Consider the following 27,638-nt stretch of genomic DNA (forward strand, 5'->3'; position numbering starts at 1 on the left):
ATGCTATTATATTTTTTCAGTCACAAATGGGTGTAATGGCTAGATACTAAGGACTGATTCCAGAAAACACATGAAAGACTAAAGGAGTGCTTAATATTTAGGGTTCTAAGTCGGAGTGATGAAAACGTTCTCCTATGATTGTAAAAACCTAAACATCATCTATTTGCCAATGACTTACTCAGACATTAAGTTTTTTTTTTTATTGCGCGTATCTAAGCTTACCCTGTGTGGTTTGACCACTTCAGTCTCACAGTCTAGATGTCGCTGCATTCAGATTTCTGAGAGCTTCTGGGATTGGTATTCTCATAAAATACATGACTCAGTGACAAAATTAAAGTCCTCATGGAGTCCAGCATCCACAGACATTACATTTAAAAAAATAGCCAGAGGAGGAGAAAAATGAGCTAAGTGCCAGAAGTACAAAAGATTTGCCAAGGAACTGATGCAGATATTTTCCGTGTTCTCTCATAAAAAGCAAAGGCATATTTGCACTTTTAAATACCAATATGTAAAGACCCATTAAAAGACATTGTGTTTACAACTGACATTACTTTATTGATTATTGATTATTGATTATTGATTAATGAATGAGCTAAAGTTCTGCTTTAAAATAAATAAGAATTAGTAGGGAAATTATTCTATTTTGAAATGCATTTGATTGAATATACTTATAGAGAATCCCATGTTTATATAATTGAATTTTTAGCTTGTTCTTAAAAATAAAGTTGCATACATAGAACCTGTGACACGTATCCCAGGGTGAAAGGTCTGTGGTGTTGCCTCAATACAGGTTGATTAGTTTGTCAGGTACAATTCATAAAACAGGAGAATGATCTATCTTGTTCATTATGTGAAGCCCCAGGATTATTCCTATGGAATGCTGTCTGTGACTGTTCCTCTTTCCTAGGCTGGAGAAAATCAAACCCACTTTTAAGAAATATTGATTTTGGTTATGGATGGAATGTATGACAATAACCTTTAATGTACGGTGCTCATGAAAGAATTTTTTATCTGTGAATGTATAACACTATGAAGAATATGAATGAAATATCTTTAAAACACCATTATTGTATATTTAGTCAGCTAACTAAAAAGTTAGTTAACCAGCCACTGTACATCCATGAAAATCTTGATCCTTGCATACACGAATTGCTCATTTCCATTCTTCAAGAATAAAAATATTTTACCAAAATATTTTATATGAAGTTACAGTGTGGCCATGGTAAATGTTCTTAACAAATTTAAAAATTAACAAAGAAATGCTGTAGTGTTTAATTAAAAAAGCTAAAAGGAACTTAATATTCTATTTTAGATTTTGACAGAACAAGTGTGCACTCAAGTTGTTCATAAACCGCATCCAGAGCCAGATTCTACAGTGAAAATTCAGAATCCAAGTAAGGACAATATATTATGTTTGTATGATAAATTTATTGCCTAGAGATTGTGGGGTTTTTTGAAAGAATATGGTTCAGGAAGAGAGAACAATTCATTAGTGTATCTCAAATACATACGGGTTGCAGGTACTACTTAAATTAGTTGCTGTCAGCAGCTTTTTTTTTTTTTAAATATTGTTAAAATATGTTACGTAACTAATTTATTCTTTCAAAGTGATTCTTAAGGTGGTGGCAACACTGTTAAAAAACTCCACACCAAGTGCAGAGCTGATGGAAGTTCGACGTTTGTTCTTATCTGATATGATAAAACTCTTTAGTAATAGCCGTGAAAACAGAAGGTATGTCACTACACATAATATTTTCTCATCCTTGGCTTGTGGGTGGTAGCAATCTGTTGTACCCTGTGTAGAGTTTTATACGGTATATTAAATGGAATATATAAAAAATAAATGGAATAGGTCTGTGGTAACTTTTCTTAGTTCAGCGACTAATATTGGGTTCTTCTGTTTAGAATATAATTTAGATTTTTATTCATCCTGAAGTATTTTTAATTTTCTTCCTACCATTGCATTGATGTTCAGAGGAGATGTACTATATTATTTTCCTCCTATTTTAACGATCATAATGTTAAAATAAAGAAGCTTTGTTTGGATAGATTTTGACCTAATTATTTCACTTTAGATGTTTACTTCAGTGTTCAGTGTGGCAGGACTGGATGTTTTCTCTGGGATACATTAACCCTAAGAACTCTGAAGAGCAGAAGATCACAGAGATGGTTTACAACATTTTCCGTATTCTCTTGTATCATGCAATAAAATATGAATGGGGAGGCTGGAGAGTGTGGGTGGATACTCTTTCTATAGCTCATTCCAAGGTAAGAAATGGGTCGTGGGTTTTTTCAATACTGATAACTTCCCCAAAGGGACTAACAATACAGTAAGATAAGATGTAAAGTGATTTAGTGCCATCTGGTGGCTGTATGCATACAAGTCAAGGTGGCATTTTTTTGTCATCGTTGTAGGTCCTTTGCTGTGAAACAATTTGCAAGCTGTATGTAATATGTAGTTAAGATTCTTGTTAGTTTTTGTCCAAGTTCATGTAGCATACATTCATCCACATAATCTGTTCTTTTTTTTGTAAGGTCACATATGAGGCTCACAAGGAGTATCTAGCAAAAATGTACGAAGAATATCAAAGGCAAGAGGAAGAAAACATTAAAAAGGGGAAGAAGGGGAATGTGAGCACTATCTCAGGTCTTTCCTCTCAGACAACAGGAGCAAAAGGTGGAATGGAAATTCGAGAGATAGAAGACCTTTCACAAAGCCAAAGTCCAGAAAGTGAAACGGATTACCCTGTCAGTACAGATACGAGGGACTTGCTCATGGCTACAAAGGTATCAGATGATGTGCTTGGAAGTGCTGAGAGACCAGGAGGAGGAGTGCATGTGGAAGTTCATGACCTTTTAGTTGATATAAAAGCTGAAAAGGTAGAAGCTACTGAAGTAAAACTTGATGATATGGATTTATCACCAGAGACACTGGTAACTGGAGAAAATGGTGCACTTGTAGAAGTTGAATCTCTTCTAGATAATGTATATAGTGCTGCTGTTGAGAAGCTGCAAAACAATGTTCATGGAAGTGTGGGTATTATTAAGAAGAATGAGGAAAAAGATAATGGTCCATTAATAACTCTGGCTGATGAGAAAGATGAACCTTCTACTAACAGTACCTCATTTCTCTTTGATAAAATACCAAGTCAAGAGGAGAAACTTCTACCTGAACTTTCAAGTAATCACATTTCTATTCCAAATGTGCAAGAGACACAGATGCATCTTGGTGTAAATGATGATTTGGGATTGCTTGCACATATGACGGGTAGCGTAGATATAACATGTGCTTCAAGTATAATAGAGGACAAGGAGTTCAAAATTCATACAACTTCAGATGGAATGAGTAGCATTTCTGAGAGGGAGTTGGCTTCATCATCTAAAGGATTAGAATATGCTGAAATGACTGCCACAACTCTTGAGACAGAGTCTTCTGGTAGCAAAACTGTACCTAGTGTTGATGCAGGAAGTATAATATCAGATACAGAAAGATCTGATGACGGTAAGGAAGCAGGAAAGGAGATACGGAAGATCCAGACAACTACCACAACCCAGGTAAGTTTCAAGTGCTGTAGCCATGTGTGTGTCTGATGTAATTGCTGCTTGATGCTGCTGGATAAATTAATAGTATGAGATGTGAGAGATGTTTGAAGTATATTTCTTTAATTATATGAGAAGTTTCCATCCTCCAGGCCTATTTGCTTTGAAAATGCCATAACCTGTAAGGATTGTGAAGTCTTTCATGTCTGTATAGAAAACATGTATTGCAATTGTGGATGCTTTAGTTTAAAAAACTTAGCTAAGAGAATCTCTCATCAGATATCCTTAGTTCTTCTGGAGTGATACTGATACTCTTAGAATTCTGCTTTAGAATTTCTTGGTAGTATGTCTTAAGATTAGAAATGTCTGTATTTTACTATGAGATACACATTGAAATACTCTTTGCTTTTGCTGTACCTTTTTCAGAGTGTAGTCTTACAGCACTTTAGTACACTGTCTTTCTTCCTGTACAGAAATGCTGGCATAAATAATCTCCATATTTGATTCTAACACAAGAAAAAGAATAGTTTAGGGGTAATAGAAGAAAAACTGTGACCTGATTTCCAGACCAGAGATGATTAATAAAAGAAGTATCTACTTTCTTCTTGGAGATCCTTTCTTGTCTAGGCCTCCTTCTGAAAAATTATGAAAAATTAGTGTTTTTGTGAGAGCCAGAGCATTCTGAAAATGGGAAGGCCAAGTCTGAAGTCTACTCTTTGAAAGAATTTGTACTCTGTATACGCAGCAAAATATAGGATCACTTTGAACTTTTAAAACACAGAATTAATTTCCGCACTGGCATTGTTCAGAGACTGTAGCACGTAATCAAAGTTTGCTTTTAAGGACGTTATCAGGTAAAAGAATTGACTACCTTCAAGATTTTACTAGCTGAATATATGTGTCCAGTATGTACACCAGTATTTATCTTCTAGGATTTAAAAGTCAAACACACTTCCTGAAACTATGGAAGAGGAGCCAAACAAAAGTGGCAAAAATTGCTCTGTCCGGTACTGGGTAGTGTGTACCAAATCGTCAGAAGAGTTTCAGAGATACACTCAAGTACACTCAAAGTACATGTCATCTGATGAAAGAACACAGATCAGCCTGCCCGCATTGTTCTTCAGGGAGACAATACTTTCAGAAAAACTCCAGTGAATGGACATTTTAATTTATTTAAACAATCTGTGGTTTCCAAAACAGATACTTTCCCTTTTAAAAAAAAAATTTAAAAAATGGTTACTCAGACCAGTGGGTTCTGACGTGTCTACAGCGGAGCCAGAGGTTGGAGTTTTGATTGCAGCATCTGTGGGAACTGCCACATTAGATTTGATCTCTTTGAGACCACTGAAAACACTGAAAATGACTTAAAAACTGGCCACCCAAGTGTAGATAGTTGGGTTTCATGGTGGTTTATGCAATGCACATCAAAGCCCATTCTTACAAATACAGTATTATTAGCTAGATAAAAGCTCTCCTATTATGATGCAGTTATGGTGCCATTACTGCTGCTGACATGACAACTACCTGTAGCTGTACCCAAAAGAGAACAAGTGGTATGTGAATGGAGTTGCTAACCTCAAATTCTCTAAAAACAGGTCTGCAGTCAGCTCCCTACCTTATCAGTAAGAAGTAAGCTGTCTTATGTTCAAATGGACTGAAAGGAAGCAACAAATTGCACAACAAAGTAGAGATGGGAACTCCTGCTTAGTTCTAAGGAGAGTTAATGCCTTTATCAATAGTAGATCAAATGCTGAAGAATATAAAATTAACTCTTTCCTATGGTCCCAACTAAGAAAGACTGAAAATAGAATTGAAAGCACTATGCAGCAGACTCATGCAAAAAATTCAAATCCTAGATAAGTCTAAGAAAAAAAACAATCATTTAAAGATAACTTTAAGAAAAACATAGGAAATTAAAGCAACAGTAACAATTTTGATCCCAATAGGTCAAATTGAATGAAGGAAACCTGCCCTGCTCTCAAAATGCTGCCTACAGAAGATCAAAATCAGACTAAAGATCTAAAAAGCTTTCTTGCTCAACTCCAATGCCACGTCCATTTTTACATTGCTAGCACAAATATTTCATAAATGTCTTTTTGCTTTCAAATGTCCAAATTTGAAACAGTATGCTGAGATCAGGAATGAATATGTGAGCAAAGCAAGTATATTTTCTATTTTGCCAGTTTTAAGCTAATCTAAAGTCACTTTAAAATAATTTTAAGGATCAGACTTTATATTTCTGCCTTTCAGAGATGTTGCACATTACAAGTAATTTCATTGTTATGATTATTCACCTCAAATTCAGTCAAAATGTTTGTTCTTTACTACTTTTTCCTTCATGGTATTCTCCATCATATAGTCTATGTGTCTTTTACTTTTGTTTTTAATCACCAAGTGGAAACAGCCATGACTATGTACGTATTGAAAGGGAATGAAATTCCCATCTACCACCTGTTGGGAGAATCTAAAGAATGTCCTGAGGATCCATAAAACTGTTAACCAATTAACAAAGTGTAACAAAACTTGCAAAATGAGATATGGGAGACTAGACGTGATTCTCTAATGATCCTGCTAAAAAGAGCAGATAAATAAATTGGGTTTGGAAAATGAGGAGCTGTCTAAAAGTACACTGATTCCTTGAAGCCATCACTGTGTAGTTTGTCCATATTTTGAGTCAAATATTCAAAGAAAATTGTGTTATCAGCACCAAAAATAGTTGTTTCCTACAAAAAAGTCTTGTCACTGCTGACCTTGTACGTGATGCATTTGGTCTTTTCTGTAATACTTCAAGTGAAGAACCTGAGTGTGAAACATTGGTGAATAGCTGAAAGGAAGGCCAGCCGTAGCCCTTCAGTGCTGATTGATTTGAATTGGAGCAGCTCCCCTACTGAAGAACACTGCCTGCCTTGGAATATCAATAACTATCTCCTATAGTTTGTGCTTGAGTCCAGTTTTAACCCATCCTTTCTCAAATTCTGTGATCTGTTCAAAAACACATTACAAAAAGTCAACATGATTTTTGAACTTCTTGTTGATGTAGGCAGTACAGGGTCGATCTGTCACCCAGCAAGACCGGGATTTACGTGTTGACTTGGGATTTCGGGGAATGCCAATGACGGAAGAGCAGCGACGACAGTTTAGTCCAGGCCCACGCACAACTATGTTTCGTATTCCAGAGTTTAAATGGTCTCCTATGCACCAGCGGCTCCTAACAGACTTGCTTTTTGCACTAGAAACAGATGTGCATGTTTGGAGAAGGTAGGTGGTTGTTTCTTCTTTAACTCCTGTTTTATGTTTCCATCAACAAGGAAAAATTAGATGTGTTGTAGAGGAGATGTTAATGGGATAGTGGAAAGGGAAAGAGTTGGTGTAAGCTGAAGTGCCCTTCTGTATCTTGTATCTTCTCTTTTCACCCCTTCCCAGCCTGTAACAGCTCTGTTTCACAGGTAACAATTTCTGTTTTCTTGAGAGATTGTGTAACTCACGCATACCTAACTAAACTGAGCTTATGTTTAGCATTCAAATCTGCTGCTTCTGTTTCAGACATGGGGAATTGTGTGTCTGCTAATGGCCATTTTTTTCAACCGATCAATTAAGAGAGTTTCTTTACCTGCAAACCTTATAAATAAAAACTCTTTCCTATAACATTTTCTAAGGAATCACTGTTTCTAGTTGACAATTTTTTTTTGCATGCCAGCTCCTGATTATACATAGTCTTGGTGCTTATGTTATGTTTTATGACAGCAATGTGATTTCCTAGGTTTTTTCTACACTTTAAGAGAGATACTCAATAACTTATTGTTATCAGAGCCTTTAGATGTAACAGACACTATTTAATCTAATTTGCAGGACAGAATAGTTCTTTTTCAGAAAACTTGGACATAGTTATATCCAAGGACCAATTTATATTGCATTTAATTTCCAGTTTGATGAACTGTTCTGTGATAGTCACTAGGAAATAGACAATGTTGATAATTTTTTTGGGCCAAATATGTGGGAGGGGTTTGTACTTTGTGTTTAGGTAATGCTTGGAGATTAAAGTTCAGTTTGTATATCTTCAAGTGAAGCCTTTAAATTTTTTTTGTTGGCTGGCAATAATGCTGTTTTTGGAAAAGAACATACTTATAGACTGAGTATTCCTCAATATTTTCACAGTGTTTTATATTTTTGGGGAGTGACTGTTTCATGGAACGATTTCTCACCAATTAGGAGCTGCTGAGATTTCAGCTAATCTTATTAGCATCTGTGGCTTGCAAATCTGTTGCTAATGCTAAATTTAATATTAGTTAATAAAGTTAATATTAAATCAAAATATCACCATATTATCAAGTTTCTCCTTTGAAACACTATCAAGTGTTATCATTAGGTGTTATCAAGGGTGCTTCAAATGTCACTGGTGCAACGTGGTGAACTCTTAATATTAAATAATAACTTTCACAAAGAAGAAAGAACCCCACTGCTTTCAGCAGAACTGCCTGTGAAGTGAAGTACTGGTTGACGGGAATAAAAGGTTATGAGACATTGTTCTCAACTGGGTATCTGAAACTAATCCTAGTGTGAAAATAGATAGCAATCAATGTGTTCATTAGACTGGTCCTGTTCATATTTTTAGACAATTTACATGTGAAGTTTTGTAGACAACATTTTTCCTTTATATCAAAGAAACATTCATGATCTGGTTGCAAAGAATAAATTTATCTAAACTTTTACTTTAACTGTTTGTTTTTAACCCATCCTTTCTTCTGTTCTTGCAGTCACTCCACAAAGTCTGTGATGGACTTTGTCAATAGTAATGAAAATATTATTTTTGTACACAACACAATACACCTCATTTCCCAGATGGTAGACAATATTATTATTGCTTGTGGAGGAATTTTACCATTGCTGTCAGCAGCCACATCCCCAACTGTAAGTACAATATTTCCACCTAGTGGTCATATTAGAAATTGGTTTTACTAATACAAACCACTGTTTTCAGCTGATTTTTCTTCTTTAGAGGCTCCTGTCCCGTCTCTGCTATTTCCTTCAAAAAATTTAAATTTATAATCGAAACTGTTAAGCTTTGATAAACAGAGTGTTTATAATATTTTGCATTTGAAATGCTGATTTTATTAGAGAAGTAGTACAAAGTAAGAATAATATTTCATAGATATTTGATATTTAGTTTGAAAGAAAAGACCATTAAGATCATGGTTACGAATCATGATTACTGTAACAAAATTACGTGCTTTATGATGGCTAGTCATTGATATTCATAAATCTGTTTTGCATGGCCACCATTTCTTTGCATGCCAAATGATACCAGAAGTCATCTCCTCACTACTCTGTTTACTTCTTCCCTCAGCAGGTCCTGACCTTCATTTCCTTTTTTTTTTTTAATCTTGTATTGAAATAGGCTGATATTTTTATCCACTCCGATGTTCTTAGTAAGTTATAATTTATTAGGTCATCACAGTTCAGGCAAGCAGAGTAGCCTAATAGAATGCTTCATGGAAAAGGGAGAAATATTTTGTAAATATTGCATTATTGTCAATAGTAATTATAGTACTTGAATGTGATGCCTTGTCTGTGCATATAGTATCTGTAACTATTTCTTTCATACTATGTGTTTTATCTTGAACATCCCATAAGCATCTGCAGTTAGTGTTGGTCTTTGAAAGGAGAGAAAATGAGGCCGAGAAGGAAAAAAGAGGCTCCTCTGAAGTAATATGGCTCATAGGCATTGGAGGTTACAAATGTAGTTTGGAAGTAAAAGCTCAATTCCTTGTTCTAGCCATTCAGCAATTGAGATTACTTTACTTTGCCTCTACTATTACTTCTAGTTAGCTAGTGAAAAAAGCTGGTTTGCATGATTTTATTTGAAAGGTATGAATGTATGGACTAGAAATTAGCTAAACATTATGACTTTCAGCCAGACAATTAATGGTTAAATGCTGTGTCTTTCCTATTTTCACTGTGTTAACTGGGAAAATATTTGCTATAAGCAAAAGTGCAAGATTCACAGGAAAGACTTTAGTTCTCTGTAGGCATAAGAATGACATCAAGGTTGCTTAATAAAAGATTTTGCGAGTGCTTCATTGTAAATATTGACGAAGATGAGAGAGTACACACCACGCCATCTTGAGATGCAGGCTGTACTACCAGTCTTTAGATAAAAGGACATTGCAAGATATTTTTTAAAACAAACCTTTTAGACATCATTTGAAAATGAAGATGTTTTCTTTGCCATATTTTATATAAAAATATAAAACTGACACAGCATTAATTAGGCTGCAATTCCATTGAATGGTCTTGGTGGTTTTTAGCTCTTATCCTGGTTTATGACACTGCAGAGCCATTCTATAGAATAAATATTCTGCAGTTCACCGTTTCCCTCTATTCGGGATAATAAATATATATGTTGTGTGTGTGTGCATAGATAGATCGCTGATACGGCTTTATAAATTACACATCCATTTGTTAAAATATTGTGTGTTGATACTGCCTTGGTACAATAGCAGTGATTTTCATGCATTGATACAAAAGACTACATTTTCAAATTTGTCTATTATGCATGCATTTCTCCACTACATGGGGACTGTATGTATTACTGTATGTATTACTTAAATGCTCAATTTTGCCATCTGTTTAGGGTAATAAAATAAAAATAAATTGTGAAATAAACTAATTCACTAAATGATCGGTAGCTGGCTTCAAACTGAATTAATCCTACTCTGTGAAACTGAAAAAAAAAGTGTTTACTTTTGTCCCAGACGTACAGGGAGGGTTGGGAGAAGTAATTAATAAAATCACAAATTAACTTCACATGGAAATAACCATTACCATCTAGATGATGATTTCTTAATCACTTCCACCTAGCAGAGAGCTTCTTCCCTCCTATTCAAGTCCATTCCTGTTCCATCATTGCCTATCCATAAACATTAGCAGGAAGGTGGATTTATTCATCATTGTGACAGATACAAAGAGCCCAGTACATCCTTCCTCCTTCTTAGAGAAGGTGCTCTTCCTCAATAATGTTCTGCATCATAGTTTTGAAGGGACCAGATGCCCTGCTGGGCATCAGACCACTGCTGAATATCCATCACATGATGAATGAAAGAAGTTTTGTACTGATTCTCAGACTTCTAATGCTTTTGCATCCTTGAACTGCTGTGGAGAAAGTGGATGGACTGCTGGTTAGGAATATATTTCTTCTCAGCCTTGAAAGGGCAAAGTAGTCCAGTGCTTACAATCAGTTACAAAAGACTCTGTCTCACTCCTCTCCTTCCAAGAGCTGATAATTGAAAGAGAGAAGAGATCTGAAGCTGGAAGATTTATATAACATCTCCACTGCATAAAAATACTTACGACAGGCCTTCTAGTGACACTTTCTGCCAGAATAACTCTCAAGGGAGGAAAGAGCCAATACTCTTTTTCCCTCACCGGTTCAATCACAGAATCGCAGAATGGTTGAGGCTGGAAGGGACCTCTGGAAGTTATCTGTTCCAACTCTCCCTGCTCAGGCAGGGCCACCTAGAGCCAGTTGCTGAGGGCTGTGTTCAGATGGCTTTTGAGTATCTCCAAGGATGGAGGCTCCACCACCTCCCTGGGCAACCTGTGCCAGTGCTCAGTCACCCTCACAGCAAAAAAGTGTTTCTTGATTTTCAGATGGTACCTGCTGTGTTTTAGTTAATTACATTAATGAATGGTTTTTTCCGCAAGATATACAGTCCAAATTGTGTGTTGCATCTCATGAATCCCTTCCAACCTCAACCATTCTATGATTCTGTGTGATTTTGTGATTCTGTAATTTAAACTAGGCATGGTATTACAAGTCCGGTCAAGCAGTATTGCACTACTCTTGCAAAAGCAAGCTGTCCACGTGTTACATAAGCTGCCTTACTGGGTCAGCCCAAGGGCCCGGTTGGTTTAGCATTCTGCCTCCGACAGTGACTGTTCACAGCTTATATCAAAATACAGAAGTCTAAGCAAGCATATTCATTGTTCTAATGATACTTTGTTTCGGCATTTAGGATTTTAACAGCTAGAGAGGGTATCCGGGCTGTCATGTTTAATAACTATTGAGGAATTTGTTCGTCTAGACTTTATCTAATCTTTTTTGAAGCTACTTATGCTTTTAGCCTCCATAATATCCTATGGCATTGAGTCTGACTAATTATATAACCTTTGAAGCACTTCTTGTCTTTGTTTTTTTAAGCCTGCTTAAATGTATAAAGTCACTATGTACCTTACTGTTTATGCTATGAAAGGAGTGGTTAATCGTGTCTTTATTCATCTACATTTATGACTTTGTAGGCTTGAGTCATATCTCCTGGTGTGCCTGTTTGTTTGAATCCATAGAGTCTTCATCTCGTTTAGTCTGTCTGTCTTTGAGAGCCTCTGATTCTCCATATCTCTATTCTGTGGAGCTTTTCTGGGGTGCCAAAACCCTCACATTTTGTAGAACCTGTAGAATACATATATTCAATTTATCAACGAGTGAGAGCTTGTTTTACTTCGTTTCTTCCTTTTTCACTTTCATGAATCTTTCATGACTCTCAAATATTCCCACTTAAGGCTTTTGGGCCCATATTGAAATTTTAAAGTAGTAATTCATACTTATTTCCTCCCCGTGTGTTGTATTTGTGGCATAGGACACATAATTTACATCTACTTCTAAAAATTAATTTACCTTTTGGTCTGGAATAATGAAATATGAGAGCAAAAAGGCTATAGAACAGACAGTTCACCCTTTTACTTTGGGATGATAAACCAGGATGGAATTCAGGAAGAGAACAGGGTAAATTTAGGTATCCACTTGAAGTACTTATATGTAAACTAGATTTCTAGCCAATGGAGATCTACTCAACAGAAGCAAATGATTCAGCTGTCTCTGATGTAGACATCTAGTGGCTGGTCAGTCAGATCCCTGTAGGGGATTGTTAACCTGCAGCTGAATCCAGCCTCTTTTTATGAGGTAGCTTACGTGTTTTCTAATGGAGAAGATGACAGACACATAGTTCCTTTATTGATCTCACAGTCCTACCTATCCACAGTTCCTTGACTTCAGTGTGTCAGTCTGAGTTCAAGCGAGGCCTCATCCTGGGCTGCTTGTTCTTGAACCAGCCTAAATGTCTGTTACAAAACTCTCTTCTCAACAATCTGCTATAGAGTTAGTTGTTATTACATGTGTCCCATTGCCTCTCATTTTTTTAAAGGCATTTCACCTATTTCTCATTAGTAGCAAGGATACTGGATATTGGATGCTTGAATTAAATAAGGCCATATGCAGAAAAGAACCAAGGGGTAAATTTAGCAAAATGACTTTCAGAATATTGGAGGAATTGCAGATTTTTTTTCCTTTTGTGCAACAGATTCCGTATTGTGTTCCCTCCCTTTCTGAAAAAGCAGTACTGTCACAGTTTCTTTAAAAAGATGAATGTTTGGGGAATTTCCCATTTCAAAAAGGCTTTTTGCTTTGCATAGTTAGGATTTGTAGTGAAATGGCAATTCTTGTGGGCTGGGTGGAAAATTACTCCATGATCCCTTGTCTGCTATAGAACAGAACTTAATTATGGAATTTCCTCACTATTGAATTCTGGTAATAGAAATATGCCTTTTGCCTTGCTTTTTTCAACCCAGACTAGGATGATCTGAATGGTGCTGTGAATAGGAGCCTTTAAATATGAATAGGAAGAAGAAAAGAAAAAACGCATTAGCTGTGAAAACAACCACTCACAAATCTGTGAGTGACTGAAGAGTAGAGTGAAGGTTATAGGTTTGTGTGGAATACATGGGAAAGTGTACTGTCATTCACAGTAATCTATTCCCACATGTTTTAGTATTTCCCTTGATTTCAATTCTATACCACCTCTGTCTCAGGGTCTGTACAAGGACTTGCTTCAAATGCTGGTGTTTTTAAAGGGTTGTCAATTGTATGTGTGAAATTATTTGAAGTGGAAGCAAATATTAAGAAAACAATATAACTAGTTTTGTTGTTTTACAGTATAAGCTGGAGTGTGTTCCACTGTTGATTCTGATGTCTTGCTTATTAAATTGGGAGATATTAGATAACTCTGCCAAAATTATAGGGAGGTCATAAAATATAAAATACTGATTTCCTTTTTTTTTTCTTTCTGTGGGGGAGGTCTTTGAGGCTTGTTTTTAATTATAGCTGTAAGGAAGACCTTTTTAAGATGGTTTACAAGCGTGAAAAAGCGTATTTGGGGAGCTGTAAGGAATAAGGTTTGCAGAAGATGCTTTCTGTTAATAGCAGCTGGTTGCCAGATAAAACACTGTGTACAAGCTAGGAACTTGAAATAACCATTTCTTACTACAAGGGTAGCAGTTGTGGCAAGGACTTGAGGACATTGAGTAAGGCAAAAGAAATTTGAGGAGTTGAAATATGTGTGACAATTGAGAGTAAATTTCCAGACCCCTTGCAACTAGTTTGTTTTTCCACTTAGTCTATGAACTCTATAATTCTAATTCTTGCTTGCAGCATTGAAAACAGCAGGTTTCAAATTGTGATCTGAGGGCTGCTGGTGTTATATGAACGGCTGTCTACAAAACTCAATTAAACATTTAAAGACAGCCTTATTAGGTCTGTGGATTAAAAGCTAAAATGAGATTTTTTTCTGTATGTCCTATGTATAGTGTTAGCATTATTGTTATTATGTTCATGACTCACGTGATGCCACAGGTGCTGTGTGATCTATAACAGTTCTGAGAATCAAGTGTCACGCTGATGTAAAAATTGTCAGCTAGTAACCTAGAGGAAAATAGTCACAGGTTAATTCTCAGGGTGCATCCAGCTTCAAAAGCAGAAGACACATTTAAAATTGGTTGAACATGGTATTTTCTGTTCCAAAACAAAGAAAGCAGTTTTTTGCTGTTTGGTTTTCTTTCTGTTAGATTAGTTTTTTCCACTATTTAAATGACAAAAATACTGACATACACTTGAAAACTCGGTTTCTTTCTGTTTTTAAAACATAACCACTGAAAACTTAAGGATTAATTCCTAGCCCATTGTGATAAGAGAGAAAGTGCTTCTACCTAAAATTAAAACATAACAATTTTACATAGCTGTTTAATTGTGAACATTGACATTTGAAGACTAACTCAGTCCCAAGGGCTTAGTGAATCTTTTTTTTTTGTCTTTCCTGTGGCTCAAAAGCATTCAAATATCCAGTATGATATTGGTTTAGGTTGAAGAAATCACAACCAAATGTAATATGTATAATGAGCTATATGTTGCTTCAAAGGAAGGAGCATTATGCATGAAGAACCAGTTTGCTTTTTGTGATTTACATTTGTTTTGTGAAAGCATTTTAAACATATTAACCTCCTCATACAAAGATTAACTACTTTATTACATTTCAGTTAAATGGCTTGTTGTAAAATGCTCATTTTATTTCTATATAATCAGTGAAAACATTACTTTGGTTTACATTGCTTCATAAAAATGCTCTATGTACTATATAAAAGATGTACATTGGTTTGGAAGAATCAGTGTTTACATGAACTCCATAATAATACAAGATTTACAGTTTTCCTTGTGCATAGCTGTCTCTTAGAAGTCTTTATTTTCAAATGTTCATGCTGAGATGAAATGTTTTGCTCTTCTAATTATTAATTAAACAAGTATCTAATTCCAAGATACTAATTTGTTTCAATTTTACATTGTATTTTTAGTTAACTTAAATAATTTTCTTTTTCTTTTATTGTTGTGATCTGTTGTCTGTTTTGTCTGTTGCATGTCCAGGGTTCTAAGGTTAGTATTGCTGCTGTAAGTTTCAGTTTTTTGCATTTTCAAAAATACCTTATTTTTGATCATTTAATATTTTTGCTTTTTATTATTATTATTATTTTCCTATATGATATAGTAGGATGTGAACAGGAATATATTGGGTGTAATCGTTAACTTTTCCTAACATGTTTCCCTTGAGTAACTTAGTGCATTTTCAAGTGTGATGCTTACTGTTAGCTACTGGACTGAACGCAGGCAGGTTTGTGAGCTAATTTAAGTTATAAATGTTGTTGTCAATAGAAAAACTCTTTAGGCCCTGAACATGTTAATTGTATGGGAGACTTGTTATTGCTCTTAAAGTATCCTGAGTAGTCATGAAATTGTGATCAGTTCACTTTTTAAAGAGTTTTTGAGCTACACCTATCTAAAATATTGCTAATACCTGAAAGCAGCTTAATCAACAATGGAGCTTATTTTAAACATTATTGGAATATCAATGTGCTGTATTGAACAGGTAGAACTAATGGTAAGTTTTGCTGTAAAAAAAATGTCAGCCTTTTTTTTTTCTTCCATCCAGCAGAATTTTAGGAAGATTTGTAAAAAAAGAGATCTTTTTTTTATTTCAAAGTTTGCAGAAATCTTGGTAAAATGTTATATAAAATGAATTTATTATATAACTTGCAAAAAAAAAAAATAGATATACTGAGGAGATTTAAGAGTATGATTGATGCAATACAGTTGAAGCTTGAGAAAAATCAACAGCAGGCAGTCAATTGGCTGCTAGCAAGCCTGATGTAATTTCAAGCATGAGTTCGAAGTTCAAGTTTCTGTAACCACCTATGCGTTTTTCTAGCAGACTGTTATGGCTATAGATTTTTGCAAATCTATTTTCTTTGGAAGAGTGCTTTCAAAAATGATGTTTCAGTCTGTTATAAAAAACCAGCAAGTTATTTTTCCAAAAAGTAGGAACACAGCACACACTAAGTGGGGGAGACCTGGCTAAAGAAGATAGGCTGGAAATAGTTCTTCTGAGAGTTGTCGTTTTACCATTTTTCTGATATTATTGGGCAGATCAGACAGATGACAGCCCTTCCCAAATCACTCATGTAACCAACATGTTACATCCTTAAGAGAAATTAAATGAAGTGGTATCTATCATTGTGGTGACACATGCCACATTATATCCTTCATCTTTCAAAACAGTTGTTTCCTTAATACTTTTTGGCACAGTTTGCACTTTTATAATTTTTGATGTAAAATATTCTGAGAAGTGACTCATCAGTGAGGATACTAATTTTTTAGAAGTATGGAACTAAAGGATTTTTTATTTTTCTGTATTTCTTTTTCTTTGGAAGGAAATGGTCTTTAACAGCACAAAATATATTTTGAATCTTTTTCATAGATACTTCAAAGCAAATGAATAAAACCAAACACAACGAAAGTAATACTTTTCAAAGGTACTGAACTCTGTGTTCAGAAAAGCCCTGCAATCTGAAATCTTGTTGGCAATCAATAAGAATCAGCCATCTCTAAACAATTTTTAAAATAGTATTTAGCCATATAAATGTGGACACAGTCAAGTACTAAATCCCATTTTCTATTTTGCCTAGCTCCAGAGGTAAACGTGTTTAAACAGCTACTTATTTTTTTAGTTAAACTTAGATTTACGCACTTATCTGCACTGTTAGACACCTGAATGCATTTGAAAACATGACTCTGGACATCTAAGTATCTTTTTGGAGAAAAACATGACCCCCTTTTAGATTTCAGAAATATTGAGCTCATTCAGCATTTTTCTGTGGATTCCCATTAAGGAGAGTCCAACGCTACGTTAGGAAAGAAATGGCCAACCTTTAGGAAATGTGAGCTGCGTGCCATATAACTTGTCATGTTTTTATTTCCCCCCGTTGCTGTCATGAGGGAGTAAACATACCTTCTTCTGATCTCCAGGAGAATTGGACTCTGTCAGGTTCCTATATGGTATAAGCATTCCCAAGGATAACCAATTTCTGGAAACGGGGCAAAACTGTCCAATTTTTCCCACTCCACTCCTCACACTTACTTGTTTGGCTAAAGGAATGTAAAAGCTATACAGAGTGTAATTACTTTCATCTGTTACCTGCCAGTTTGTTTAGCTTATGGAATAACGTAAGACTATGTTGCACCCTTATATACTGTGCATTGTTTTACTACCTGGCCGTACTTTATGTAATTGCTAATAACTTTCTCATTTATATTAGACTTTTCCTCATCTGTTACAGCATGTAAATGTAAATAATTTTCTCACTCTTCATGCTGTCTTACTTTAAATTTCACTCACAGTTAATAGTAATAGTAGGAGATTTTTAAATAACTTTTCAATGTATTTTTCATTAAGCATAACAATTTAGATTTGTATGTGTATGTGCTGTCTTTATATTTCAGTTGTGTTCAAACTGTTTAATTCAATTATCTCCTTTTAAAGACTGAATTGGAAAATATTGAAGTGACACAAGGAATGTCAGCGGAGACAGCAGTAACTTTTCTCAGCCGTCTGATGGCAATGGTTGATGTACTAGTATTTGCCAGTTCTCTAAATTTTAGTGAGATTGAAGCTGAAAAAAACATGTCTTCTGGAGGTCTAATGCGACAATGCCTAAGGCTTGGTAAGTCGGCAGACAGTATGTATTAAATAATTACTTACAGATCAGTGAGCTACAGATGATCAAATAGTGACACGTAGGAAAGGACTTGTACTGACTATGATGTGATAAAATAAAAATCCCATTTATTAGTGATTTGGTACAGTTTTAAGGTTGATTCAATTTAGGCGCAAGAATAAGTTAAAATGACATGTCTGAAATTGTTCTTCCTTATGTATTTCAAGTTGTGTGTATTTTAGGGGAGTAAAAATATTAAATACAAGTAAGTAAATGGAATTTTTTTTTTTCTTAAAACTGCTTTGCTACCTGCCTGTTGCAGGGTTCCTTATCCAAGTCTCCATGGATTTGGAAGACTACTTATAGGATATGTAAGCTTAAAAGCATGGGATGCATGTGCAGACTCTGTAGACCTTAATATATGTTGCAATAGTCTAGCACCTTTCTTCACTATTTACTATTTGCTATATACTGTTACAATTAATTTAGGAAATTTAACAATTTATGAATAATTCAAACTATGCAAACTATATCACTTTATCCTTGTGAACATTAAATTTTGACTGTCATATGGCATGATGCTGTTTTGCTAATGTTATCTCCCATATACTTTTTCATCTCTCAAATGATGAATAATTTTTGTACTCAGATTTTGTCCTGTTATTATTCATACCACTTATTAGGTCATTGATAATTATACTGCTCCTAGTGTAAAACTTGTGGTTTATTCTCAGTGATCAATTTCATCAAATTCTAAATTACCAGCTACTGTTTTTTTTCTATCCTAGCTGTACATAAGTACTTTCAGATTTTAAGTGTTGATAACCGATCAATAACATATGAAAGCTCCAGTTCAAGAACTAATAATTTTCAAATTTTCATATAGTGAAAGAGCAGTTATATAAAACATTTAGTTGTTCAACTAAAGAATGAAATTAATAAGTCACCATAATACTTTCTTAGTACCGACAGAGAGTCTAATGTGAGAACTATGTTGCACTTACTGTTTGGACGTAGTTATTGACATATCAAAGTAGATATACAGACTGCTAACTGATGTTCTGAATATGATTATGCTAATGAGACAGTATGCTAATTTGTAGCATTTTCATAACTTCTTTTTAGTTTGTTGCGTGGCTGTGAGAAACTGCTTAGAATGTCGGCAAAGGCAGAGAGAGAGAGTGAACAAGACGTCATTAATCAGCAGTAAAACTCAAGACGCTCTTCAGGGTGTAACTGCATCAGCAGCAACCAAGGTAACCCAGTTTTCAGTTACCAACAGCAATAAGTCTATACCACTGCTTTATAGGATCAGAAAATAATTGTAACTGCCTTCTCAAATATTTGGCAAAAGCTTAGGTTTTGGCTATTAACTGGCTTAAAGGAGAAGTATGTGGGGGGGCATTATTTGAAACAAGAAAACGTTCATGAAGTAGTATGACTGGACCAATTTTAAACAACTTTTTCACTCTTTCTTGGACTACTTCAAAGACCATGCCCCCTTACTCACATCTGTCGTATATACCTGCATAGCTTTTTTATCTGTCGGGACGCTTGTAGTTTTGATGAAATCCTGCAATCGCATCTTTGTTGGTGGAACATCTGAGTCCCAGTAACTTCAACAGTCCTTTGCATGCATGTTAGACATCAGAATTTTCTATGTGATTTGAGGAATGAAATTTGTTTAATATTCAGTTACAGCTTAGTTTTTCCAGTTTCATTAATTCATTGTTCGTCTTTTTTTTTTTTTTTTTTTTTTAACTTGTTTACAGCTTTAAGACTTTTGGGAGTCCTGAAACTAAAATCTCAAAGAATTTAGCACAGCCCATGACTAAAATACAACACATTGTATGATGTAAAGGATTCCATTTTTTACTACTATATTTTCATTACTAAATTCAGTGTGTTTTCTTCTCTAAAGACTTTTCCAGATAACATTTACAAGCTTAGCTCCTTTTACAATATTAATTCATTAAATCTCACAAAAACATTACATTTCTCCATGTTATCATATTCAGTGCAAAGCAAATCAGTATAAAGAGACTTTTAGGTGTTTAGGCATCATTTGTAATACATTATCATTTTTTAAAGGAAGCATACTACTCTATGCTTTTGTAATAACAGCAGTTATTCTGTACGTAGTCTGTAATAATTCTCTGTAAAATGAACATAAACTGATTTTTTAAAATATTTCTGCTCATTGTTTTTAACACACCTATTAGAAATAATTTATTGTACTGCTATGAAGCAACTGTAATCTGAAATAACTTTTTGTGTGCAAATTATTATTTTAACTCTGGGAAGAGATACAGTTGTTCTGAGATACAGGGAAGATGTAACAATTTATATCTAAATAGTTAGTATTAAGACAATAATTCAAAAACATTGCTTTATTCTAGAACCCTTGTCTGAGTATAATGTTGGAAGTACATTGGTAGTAAAAAAGCATCTAAGATTGATGCAATATCTTAAAAAGGTATCAAATTAAGGTTCTAACAGAAATACTTTGATATTTGGAGGGGAAAAAAAAAATCTCACTACTTTTTATTTTTAGACTCCCCTTGAAAATGTCCCTGGCAATCTTTCTCCTATAAAAGACCCTGACAGGCTTCTTCAGGATGTTGATATTAATCGTCTACGAGCAGTTGTTTTTCGTGATGTGGTGAGTAACATGTGCTGTAATTCTTTCTTCTGCAAAATCATCACTTATATTTTGAAAGAGATTTTGATTGTACTGGAATTAAAAATATCCTTCATGTGTTGCATTTTGTATATTATCTGCAAACCATCTGCTCGTGGCTTTGTAACTACCAGCCACTTTCTGCACTTTAAAATCATATGGGTAAGCTATTTGAGATTAGTAGCTAACTGTGTTTAACAGTCAGACTTGATATTATATTAGCCAAATTATCACAGCCAGAATAAATCAGTTACGACCTATGTTGACTAAAACTGTATTACTAAAGGTGTCAGCTATTTGTCCAACCAGGGTAGGAGGAAGATTTATTATATGTATTACAGAACTGCAGCAAATTGATTTATAAAGACAATTTTTACTTCTGCTAAACACATATATATACACTACGTATAAATATATATATAAATGTTTTTCAGATTTGTCTGCAACTGGTTTTAGCATAAAACTGTGCCACAATGTGTTTGTTCTTGAAAGTAGTACAACAGGAATTATTATTATATATACACAAGTAGATACGTTATGTTTAAACTTCTCCAGCCTAAGTTTGAGTGGGTTGAAGTGAAGACTGAAGTTTGAAATAGCTTTAAAAAGAAGAAGGTAGAATTTGACACACAGAAAAAAATAATCTGTTAGGATGGCATCTTGAAAGGGCAAGGTTGAATTTGGGTGGAGATCTTCTGTCACCTACTCTTTTCTTAACTAGAGGAGAAGGGAATAGGGGAAATATTGTTTCTGGCATTTCTGTGAAAGAACTTAATAAGACAATTTCTAGTTATTTTAAGAATTGCAAAGGCATGCAGCCAAATTAAATAACACCAAGAAAACATGGAAAGCAAGCACTGGATTTGTAATAGAAAATGCATATCTGTGGAGTTGAGACAAGGTGAAACCACTACAGGAGTAGATAGAGGCGGAAGTCTTAATTCTGCTGTGTTGGGTTTCACACCATAATAATAAAAAAAGATATTTCAATTGAACTACAGCAACTTTATCTCAGTCAGGATGATATCTAAGCCATAGATGGTAGTTGCCATAAAAGAGCAGACTACGTGGGATGCGAGGAAAAGAAGACAGCAAAGTTGTTATGGTCTTGTCATTTACTTAACCAGAGCCCTGGTAAAGTAGGACTGCTGCTGACAATCCTGTTGAAGGAGAAGTCGGAATGTGCAATCTGGGATTTATTGCTGGAAGAAAAACAATGGTCATATCCCTCCTGCTTTTACATGCTACCAGAAGCTGTTATGCCTGCTTACGCATCCAGTGTTAGCTAGAAAAGCATCAACGAGCTTAGTTTTCCCTCTCAGCAGTAGTACCTCTTACCTTCTTGTGGCAGCAGCTTTCAGAGTCTTATCTTTGGGGCAGCAAGTGTCAGTTGCCCTTGCTGTTGAGAAGCCTTGAAATCACTCTCAGAGCAGAATCAGGCCTCTAGACTGAAAAGCCCATTGACTCCACAGTCCCAGAGATTTGTGTAGTTGCCAAATTACCTGTAAGACTCAGTACTTAATACATGCTGTGTGCATAGTACTCCACTGAAAATCCATTAAATCTTCTACATAATCCATTTACTACTATGTTAACAGATGTAACATTTCAGAAAGGTATTATTTATAAAGCCTTGTGATGGTCTTGTGTGAAAATTCTATGGAAATATCCGATATTATAATCTGTTCCTTTTTCTCCAACACAGGATGACAGCAAACAGGCTCAGTTCTTAGCTTTGGCAGTAGTCTACTTTATTTCCGTTCTGATGGTCTCCAAATACCGTGATATACTAGAACCACAACGAGAAACTGCAAGATCTGGGAGCCAGGCAGGTAGAAATATCAGACAAGAAATAAATTCACCAACAAGTACAGGTACATTTGATTTCTTCAAAAGTTATTTTTCATTTTGATATGCAGATTCTTTTTAGAACTGTATTTATTTTACTACAAAGTATTTTTAGTGAATAGCTTAAGATCCTAATAGAAAATTACTTGCTACTTTCTTCCTCTATAATCATTTGGTTCTTTAACATACATTCAGAGATTTCAGTTGTTCTGTATATTTGCTTATAGGGTATAATTAATTTTCATTTGCATATTGCTTTTTTATGCCGTTTTTCATTAATTTGAAAATAATTAAAAAGAAACAGGGTGCCTGATGGAGTTAAAGCTGTAAAGTACAAGATAGTTGATGAGCACAACTTCCTGAATCTGTTATTTCTTAGTAAAAACAGATATCTTTAACTCTGTACCATGAAATGTATAAATAGCAAACACAGCTGTTTGCCCATGTGAACTCCTTTTGTTTGAATGAGGAGGTTTTTCCAAGGGTAGTGGTGGAGTACTTTCTTGGAGTCCTGCTGTGTTGGTGCCTGCATTTAAAAGCCTATGGAAACAATACAATAAGAAGGAAGCATTTCTATTGCCTTCTTTGACTGAACTGTTTGTGATTTTTATTAATGGTAGTGGTTTTTACTAGCATGTGTTTTTCAGCCTGAGATGGAGGGAGTCTGTTAGCTGTCAGAACCCGTCAGAAATTAGGGATCCAAACTTTACCCTGCTTTGTTTCAAATATTTTACCCTGTCAGTTCAGTAGGTTTTTTCAAGTCTGACTGGATTGATTATAACTCTGAGCTGAAAACAGTAACTGGATTTGTCCATGAAGCTCTTTATGTATATTTTTCTTCTTGTATTGATTTTTACTTACTTTCTTCATTTAGAGAGTTGCTAATTTTCATTCTTCATAGAATTTATCTTCAAATTTGTGTCATATTTACATTTAGTCATTATTTTCTGATTCATCATTATGTTTTGATTTACTACTTACACATATTTTTTCAAGTCCCTGTGCTTGTAGGCTTTCCATTTTTAATATGCTACATGAACGTAGTCAATTATGAGAAATCATAAGTTTTTTGTGCCTTCCTGGTTATATGTTATGGTTCTGCACTAAGAAACTGATAGTTTCAGTGAACTATTTCACCCATGACTGTCTTGCCTCTGTGCGTGTGTATATATATCTATCTATCTGTGTCTCTTTTTCCCCATGAATGTTGCTCTTGAAGTGCCCAAATAATAGGTATGCTGTTTCCTATCTCTTGATACAGAACTTGTTTTCTTCCTTTAGAAATGCATTTTTTTGTTGATAATACCATATTTGCATGTTTCAATGAGATAGGATATCTGTCATGGATCCACAGTGGACCAGGCCACACATGAATATTAGCTGGCTCACATTTGATTCCATGATTTTCTCCACAGTTGTGGTCATACCATCTATCCCTCACCCAAGTTTGAACCATGGATTCCTTGCCAAGTTAATTCCTGAGCAGAGCTTTGCCCACTCATTTTACAAAGGTAATATTAACATCATCTCCTAACCTGTTTGGGTGTTCTTATTTAATGTAATGTAATTCAAGAACTAACTGTGATGTAATTGTTGATAAATAAGTATACGCCTCAGGTTACATGGAGATCAGACCTGATGATACCTTTAAAACTTTAACTTCCTGCCTACATTTTTCTAGGAAATTTCTTTCCCACTTTTACTACCATTTATTAACTTTACTTATTATGAAATATAAAATAAAATGAGATAAAATAAAATAAAATAAAAAAAAACAGTCAGGAGGAAGGAATGGATGTAGGAAATTTTAAATGCTTTTGATTTGTGGTTATTCTGCTACAATATTAGGTCCATAAAAATAATATCAGGCCTATTTGAAAAATATGGGATACCACATAAAGTATGTAGTACTTTTGTAGTATTCCCTTTCCCCATATCCTTTCCTGTTCTTTTGCCTTCCTTTCTTGCTTTTTTCCTTGCCTTCTTGATGGTATGTAAACCTCTGATATTGTATGTATTGTGAATTATTTTATGCCTGTTAGTTAATGTGCTGTGCTGTGCTTTTCTTGAAGGAAACCGCTTTTGTGACCAGAGCAACAATTATATGTTTTGAGCCTGATTTGTTTTGTTTGTTTGTTTTAATAGATACTATATAATGTAGGAATATGTTTTTCAGATGTCATTACTTGGAAAAGAGAGCATTACCTGAGTGTAACTTCAGCCAAGTTTGCATGTACATTTCCCCATTTATTTGCATGCACTGTGCTGTGAATACAGAAATGTAAAATAGGTTAAAAAATTTAATCTGATGAAAAAGTTCCTGGTGTAATTTTGAAAAATCTCAATGGGTAAAAAGATTGATTTATAAAAAGCCTAAGAGATTTAAAATTGCATCCTGTTTATAAAGAACAGAAATAGTTAACTTCCTACTTTGGTATCATAAGGTGTTCTGGGAGCATTATAAATTCTCAAAAAAAATTCATGACATCAACTTAAACTATCACTATGTTAATCTGGCATTTCTTAAACTTTGGTGTGTGCATATATGTATATCATAAATCACTTTAAATTCTAACAACTAGTAAGCAAGGGTTTGTGATTTTGATTAATAAGACTATTGTCTGCCATCCAAAGAAAAAAAATATTTTTGATCATTCAATTTGCTGATGTAATATTCTTTGTTGTGACATAGTTGCGTTTGTATGATTTAATCCATCATTGATATAAAAAGGAATCGCTTGCTCTTAGTTCAGAAGAGTATGACATTACTATGTTGTACAGAATAAACCCCTAAAACTTCCTTAAATATTGCTTTCTCATCCTTTTTTTTTTTTTTTTTTTTTTTTTTTGCATTTAGAGCATGTTTCTGTGTATCAGGCATAGGATATTTTATTTTTAACCACATTTGCTTGAAAACTAGGATTGGTTAGACTGCCTCAAAACACAGTTATTTAAAGACATTTTAATTTTTATTAAATTTGATACAATAAAAATAAATTATGCAACATAAATGAGATTATATTGCTATTTGTACAAAGTTTGACGTTTGATATAATGGGTGGCAAAAGGAGGGGAAAACCAGTTTTGCTTCTTATTCACATATAGCACATGAATAAAATATATGTAACAAAAGCAGAAAAAAAACTTTAAGAAGAAATGGAGGCAGCCAAAAAACTCACCAAAATATTTCATATAAAGCATTTGTTAAGAATTGTGTCTTCTGTACTATTGTCTATAGTACTTGTTTTACCTTGAGTTCAACTAAAATATAGTTTTGTTTTTAAAATAGTACAATAGAGCTAAAGTAAAAGTGTGAGCAGGATACAAAATAAAAGTGTTTTGGCTTTAGAAAAAAAATATTCAATAAAGGAAATGTTATCTGTAGTTAGTTATTTTATTTGTTGATATCATCACATCCTTCAAGGTTTTAACTCTATGAGGTCTCAGCCTCTTATACCTAACTGCTTCACCCATTAGAGAAGAAAAATGTTTTTGTTTTTTATATTCTGAACCCAGTTCCTCAGTTTTGAACAACATTAGCAGGAAGTGAAATGAAAAAAAATTGCCAACACTGTCAGAAAAGGCTAAAAGTCAAAACCTATTTTGTCATTTTAAGAATCTTTCATTCCAGTGGCTAAGCCAATTGGTTTCCTTTTAGTGATCTCACATGCTTTCAGATGTTGGCAGCAAGCATGTAATACTTGAGTATTATTTTAAATTTTAAGGTATTTTAACATATTATAGAGTGGTTTAATGTAGCATTTAAAAGTAAATACATATTTTGAAAGCAAAATCCTATTTATTGAAAATGGATAAAAATTCAGTTGTTACGTGGAAGTAAAGCCTCTATATTTCAGTCATTCCACATGACACTAAATAAATGTAAAGGATTCATTCTTTGTCAGTCCAATTCAATATAGCAAATTGTATCATTATTGTTAGAACTGTACAAGACTTATTTGGGACAGATCTCTATGAATCAAAGGAGAGAGATTGGCTGCTTGAAAGAAATCTGGGTTTAGTGGATGGAATCTAATTATCTGACCAGGTATTGATTTTGTTCTTAGTGATGCTTTTTTTTTTCTCTACATGGGACAATACCTTTAGTTAAAATATATTTAAGGCTGTGTGTGACCCTACCTGCCTCAGGCGCATTACAGTATGTGATTGGTGTATGCTTCTTATGAGCAACTACAGCTCGTGTCAAGTGCAGGTTGCAGGAATTTTAAGCATCATTGTACTTGATATGAAAATTTTACGTTCTCATCATATACAATGTTGACCTATGCCTAGTTTATTGACGATATTATATACAAATAAAACGTAGTATTGAATTAAAAAACTTTAAAATATGATTTGCAGAGAAATATGTTCTACCTTTACTTACAAATATTTGCAGGTGGTAAAATAAGGATTTAATATTTCTTTTACCGTTAATCAAATATTGTTCACAAGCTATATGTTATCTTATTGTGCTTAAAGGGGAAAGGACACACCCAGGAAGGAAAAAATAAACTGATTGTGCCCATGACTACCATTTAACAATAAAAATGTTTATTTCTTTATAATGTTCTATACTTCTATATTTCTTTTTCCTAAGCTGATCCATGGGGAGGAGAAAAGTGTGTCTATATCTGTAGATTTACTCCTTGTCATAAGCTTGTCACAAGTGCTTGGGTTTCTCCTACTAGTTTTTGATAACTTTAAAGGGTCTGCAATACTTCTAAAATAGTCTGTGCTTAGTCAGACAAAGCAGAACTTGCAAAATGAAAAGAAAGCTCTCTCTCTCTTATCAGTTTAGGCCGTATATAGTATTACTCTTTGGAGTAATTTATTATCACGGTCTCAAGGAAAATGGCAGATCACAACTATTATCTTGCATCTAAAGAATGTCAGAGAAACACAGTCCTACAAAAGTAAATGTTGCCAGACTTGCTTCTTTCTTTTCACAATACCAAAGAATTAGAATGAATTAGAGTTTTGGGATGTCAAATGGCTGTTTCTCTGCATTTGTGAAGATTTCAAAATGGAGACTTTAAACCAAAAATTATTTACATGGAAGAGCCTGTCAAGTGGTCTAAAAAGTTACCTGGCCTACAGACCTTTTGGTTCATCAGATTTCTTCAACTGACTGTGATGAAGAGAAGTTCTTCAGCATAATTAAAATAAGGAGGGGTAGTAAAGATGGGAATAGCACTAAAAA

At 34.4% G+C, this 27,638-nt stretch overlaps 1 protein-coding gene across 4 annotated transcripts in view; it reads left to right on the plus strand.

Moving 5' to 3' along the window:
• Positions 1–27,638, plus strand: part of NBEA (neurobeachin) — a gene marked incomplete at its 5' end in the record, with an annotated part of 522,572 nt that overhangs the window by 171,605 nt on the left and 323,329 nt on the right. For 3 of the 4 annotated variants that reach the window (XM_082332788.1, XM_082332786.1, XM_082332789.1), the window contains 12 exons: positions 1,313–1,394; positions 1,609–1,732; positions 2,076–2,268; positions 2,536–3,555; positions 6,581–6,798; positions 8,295–8,448; positions 15,284–15,307; positions 17,733–17,913; positions 19,033–19,163; positions 20,462–20,569; positions 22,293–22,461; positions 23,851–23,946. In XM_082332788.1, the coding sequence (XP_082188914.1) occupies positions 1,313–1,394; positions 1,609–1,732; positions 2,076–2,268; positions 2,536–3,555; positions 6,581–6,798; positions 8,295–8,448; positions 15,284–15,307; positions 17,733–17,913; positions 19,033–19,163; positions 20,462–20,569; positions 22,293–22,461; positions 23,851–23,946 (2,500 nt within the window). The remainder of the gene's footprint in view (positions 1–1,312; positions 1,395–1,608; positions 1,733–2,075; positions 2,269–2,535; positions 3,556–6,580; positions 6,799–8,294; positions 8,449–15,283; positions 15,308–17,732; positions 17,914–19,032; positions 19,164–20,461; positions 20,570–22,292; positions 22,462–23,850; positions 23,947–27,638) is intronic. The other variant, XM_082332787.1, reaches the window with a different exon arrangement.

Source organism: Platalea leucorodia (assembly GCF_965183815.1).
Source record: "Platalea leucorodia genome assembly, chromosome: 2".
In the NCBI taxonomy this organism is placed as follows: Eukaryota; Metazoa; Chordata; class Aves; order Pelecaniformes; family Threskiornithidae; genus Platalea; species Platalea leucorodia.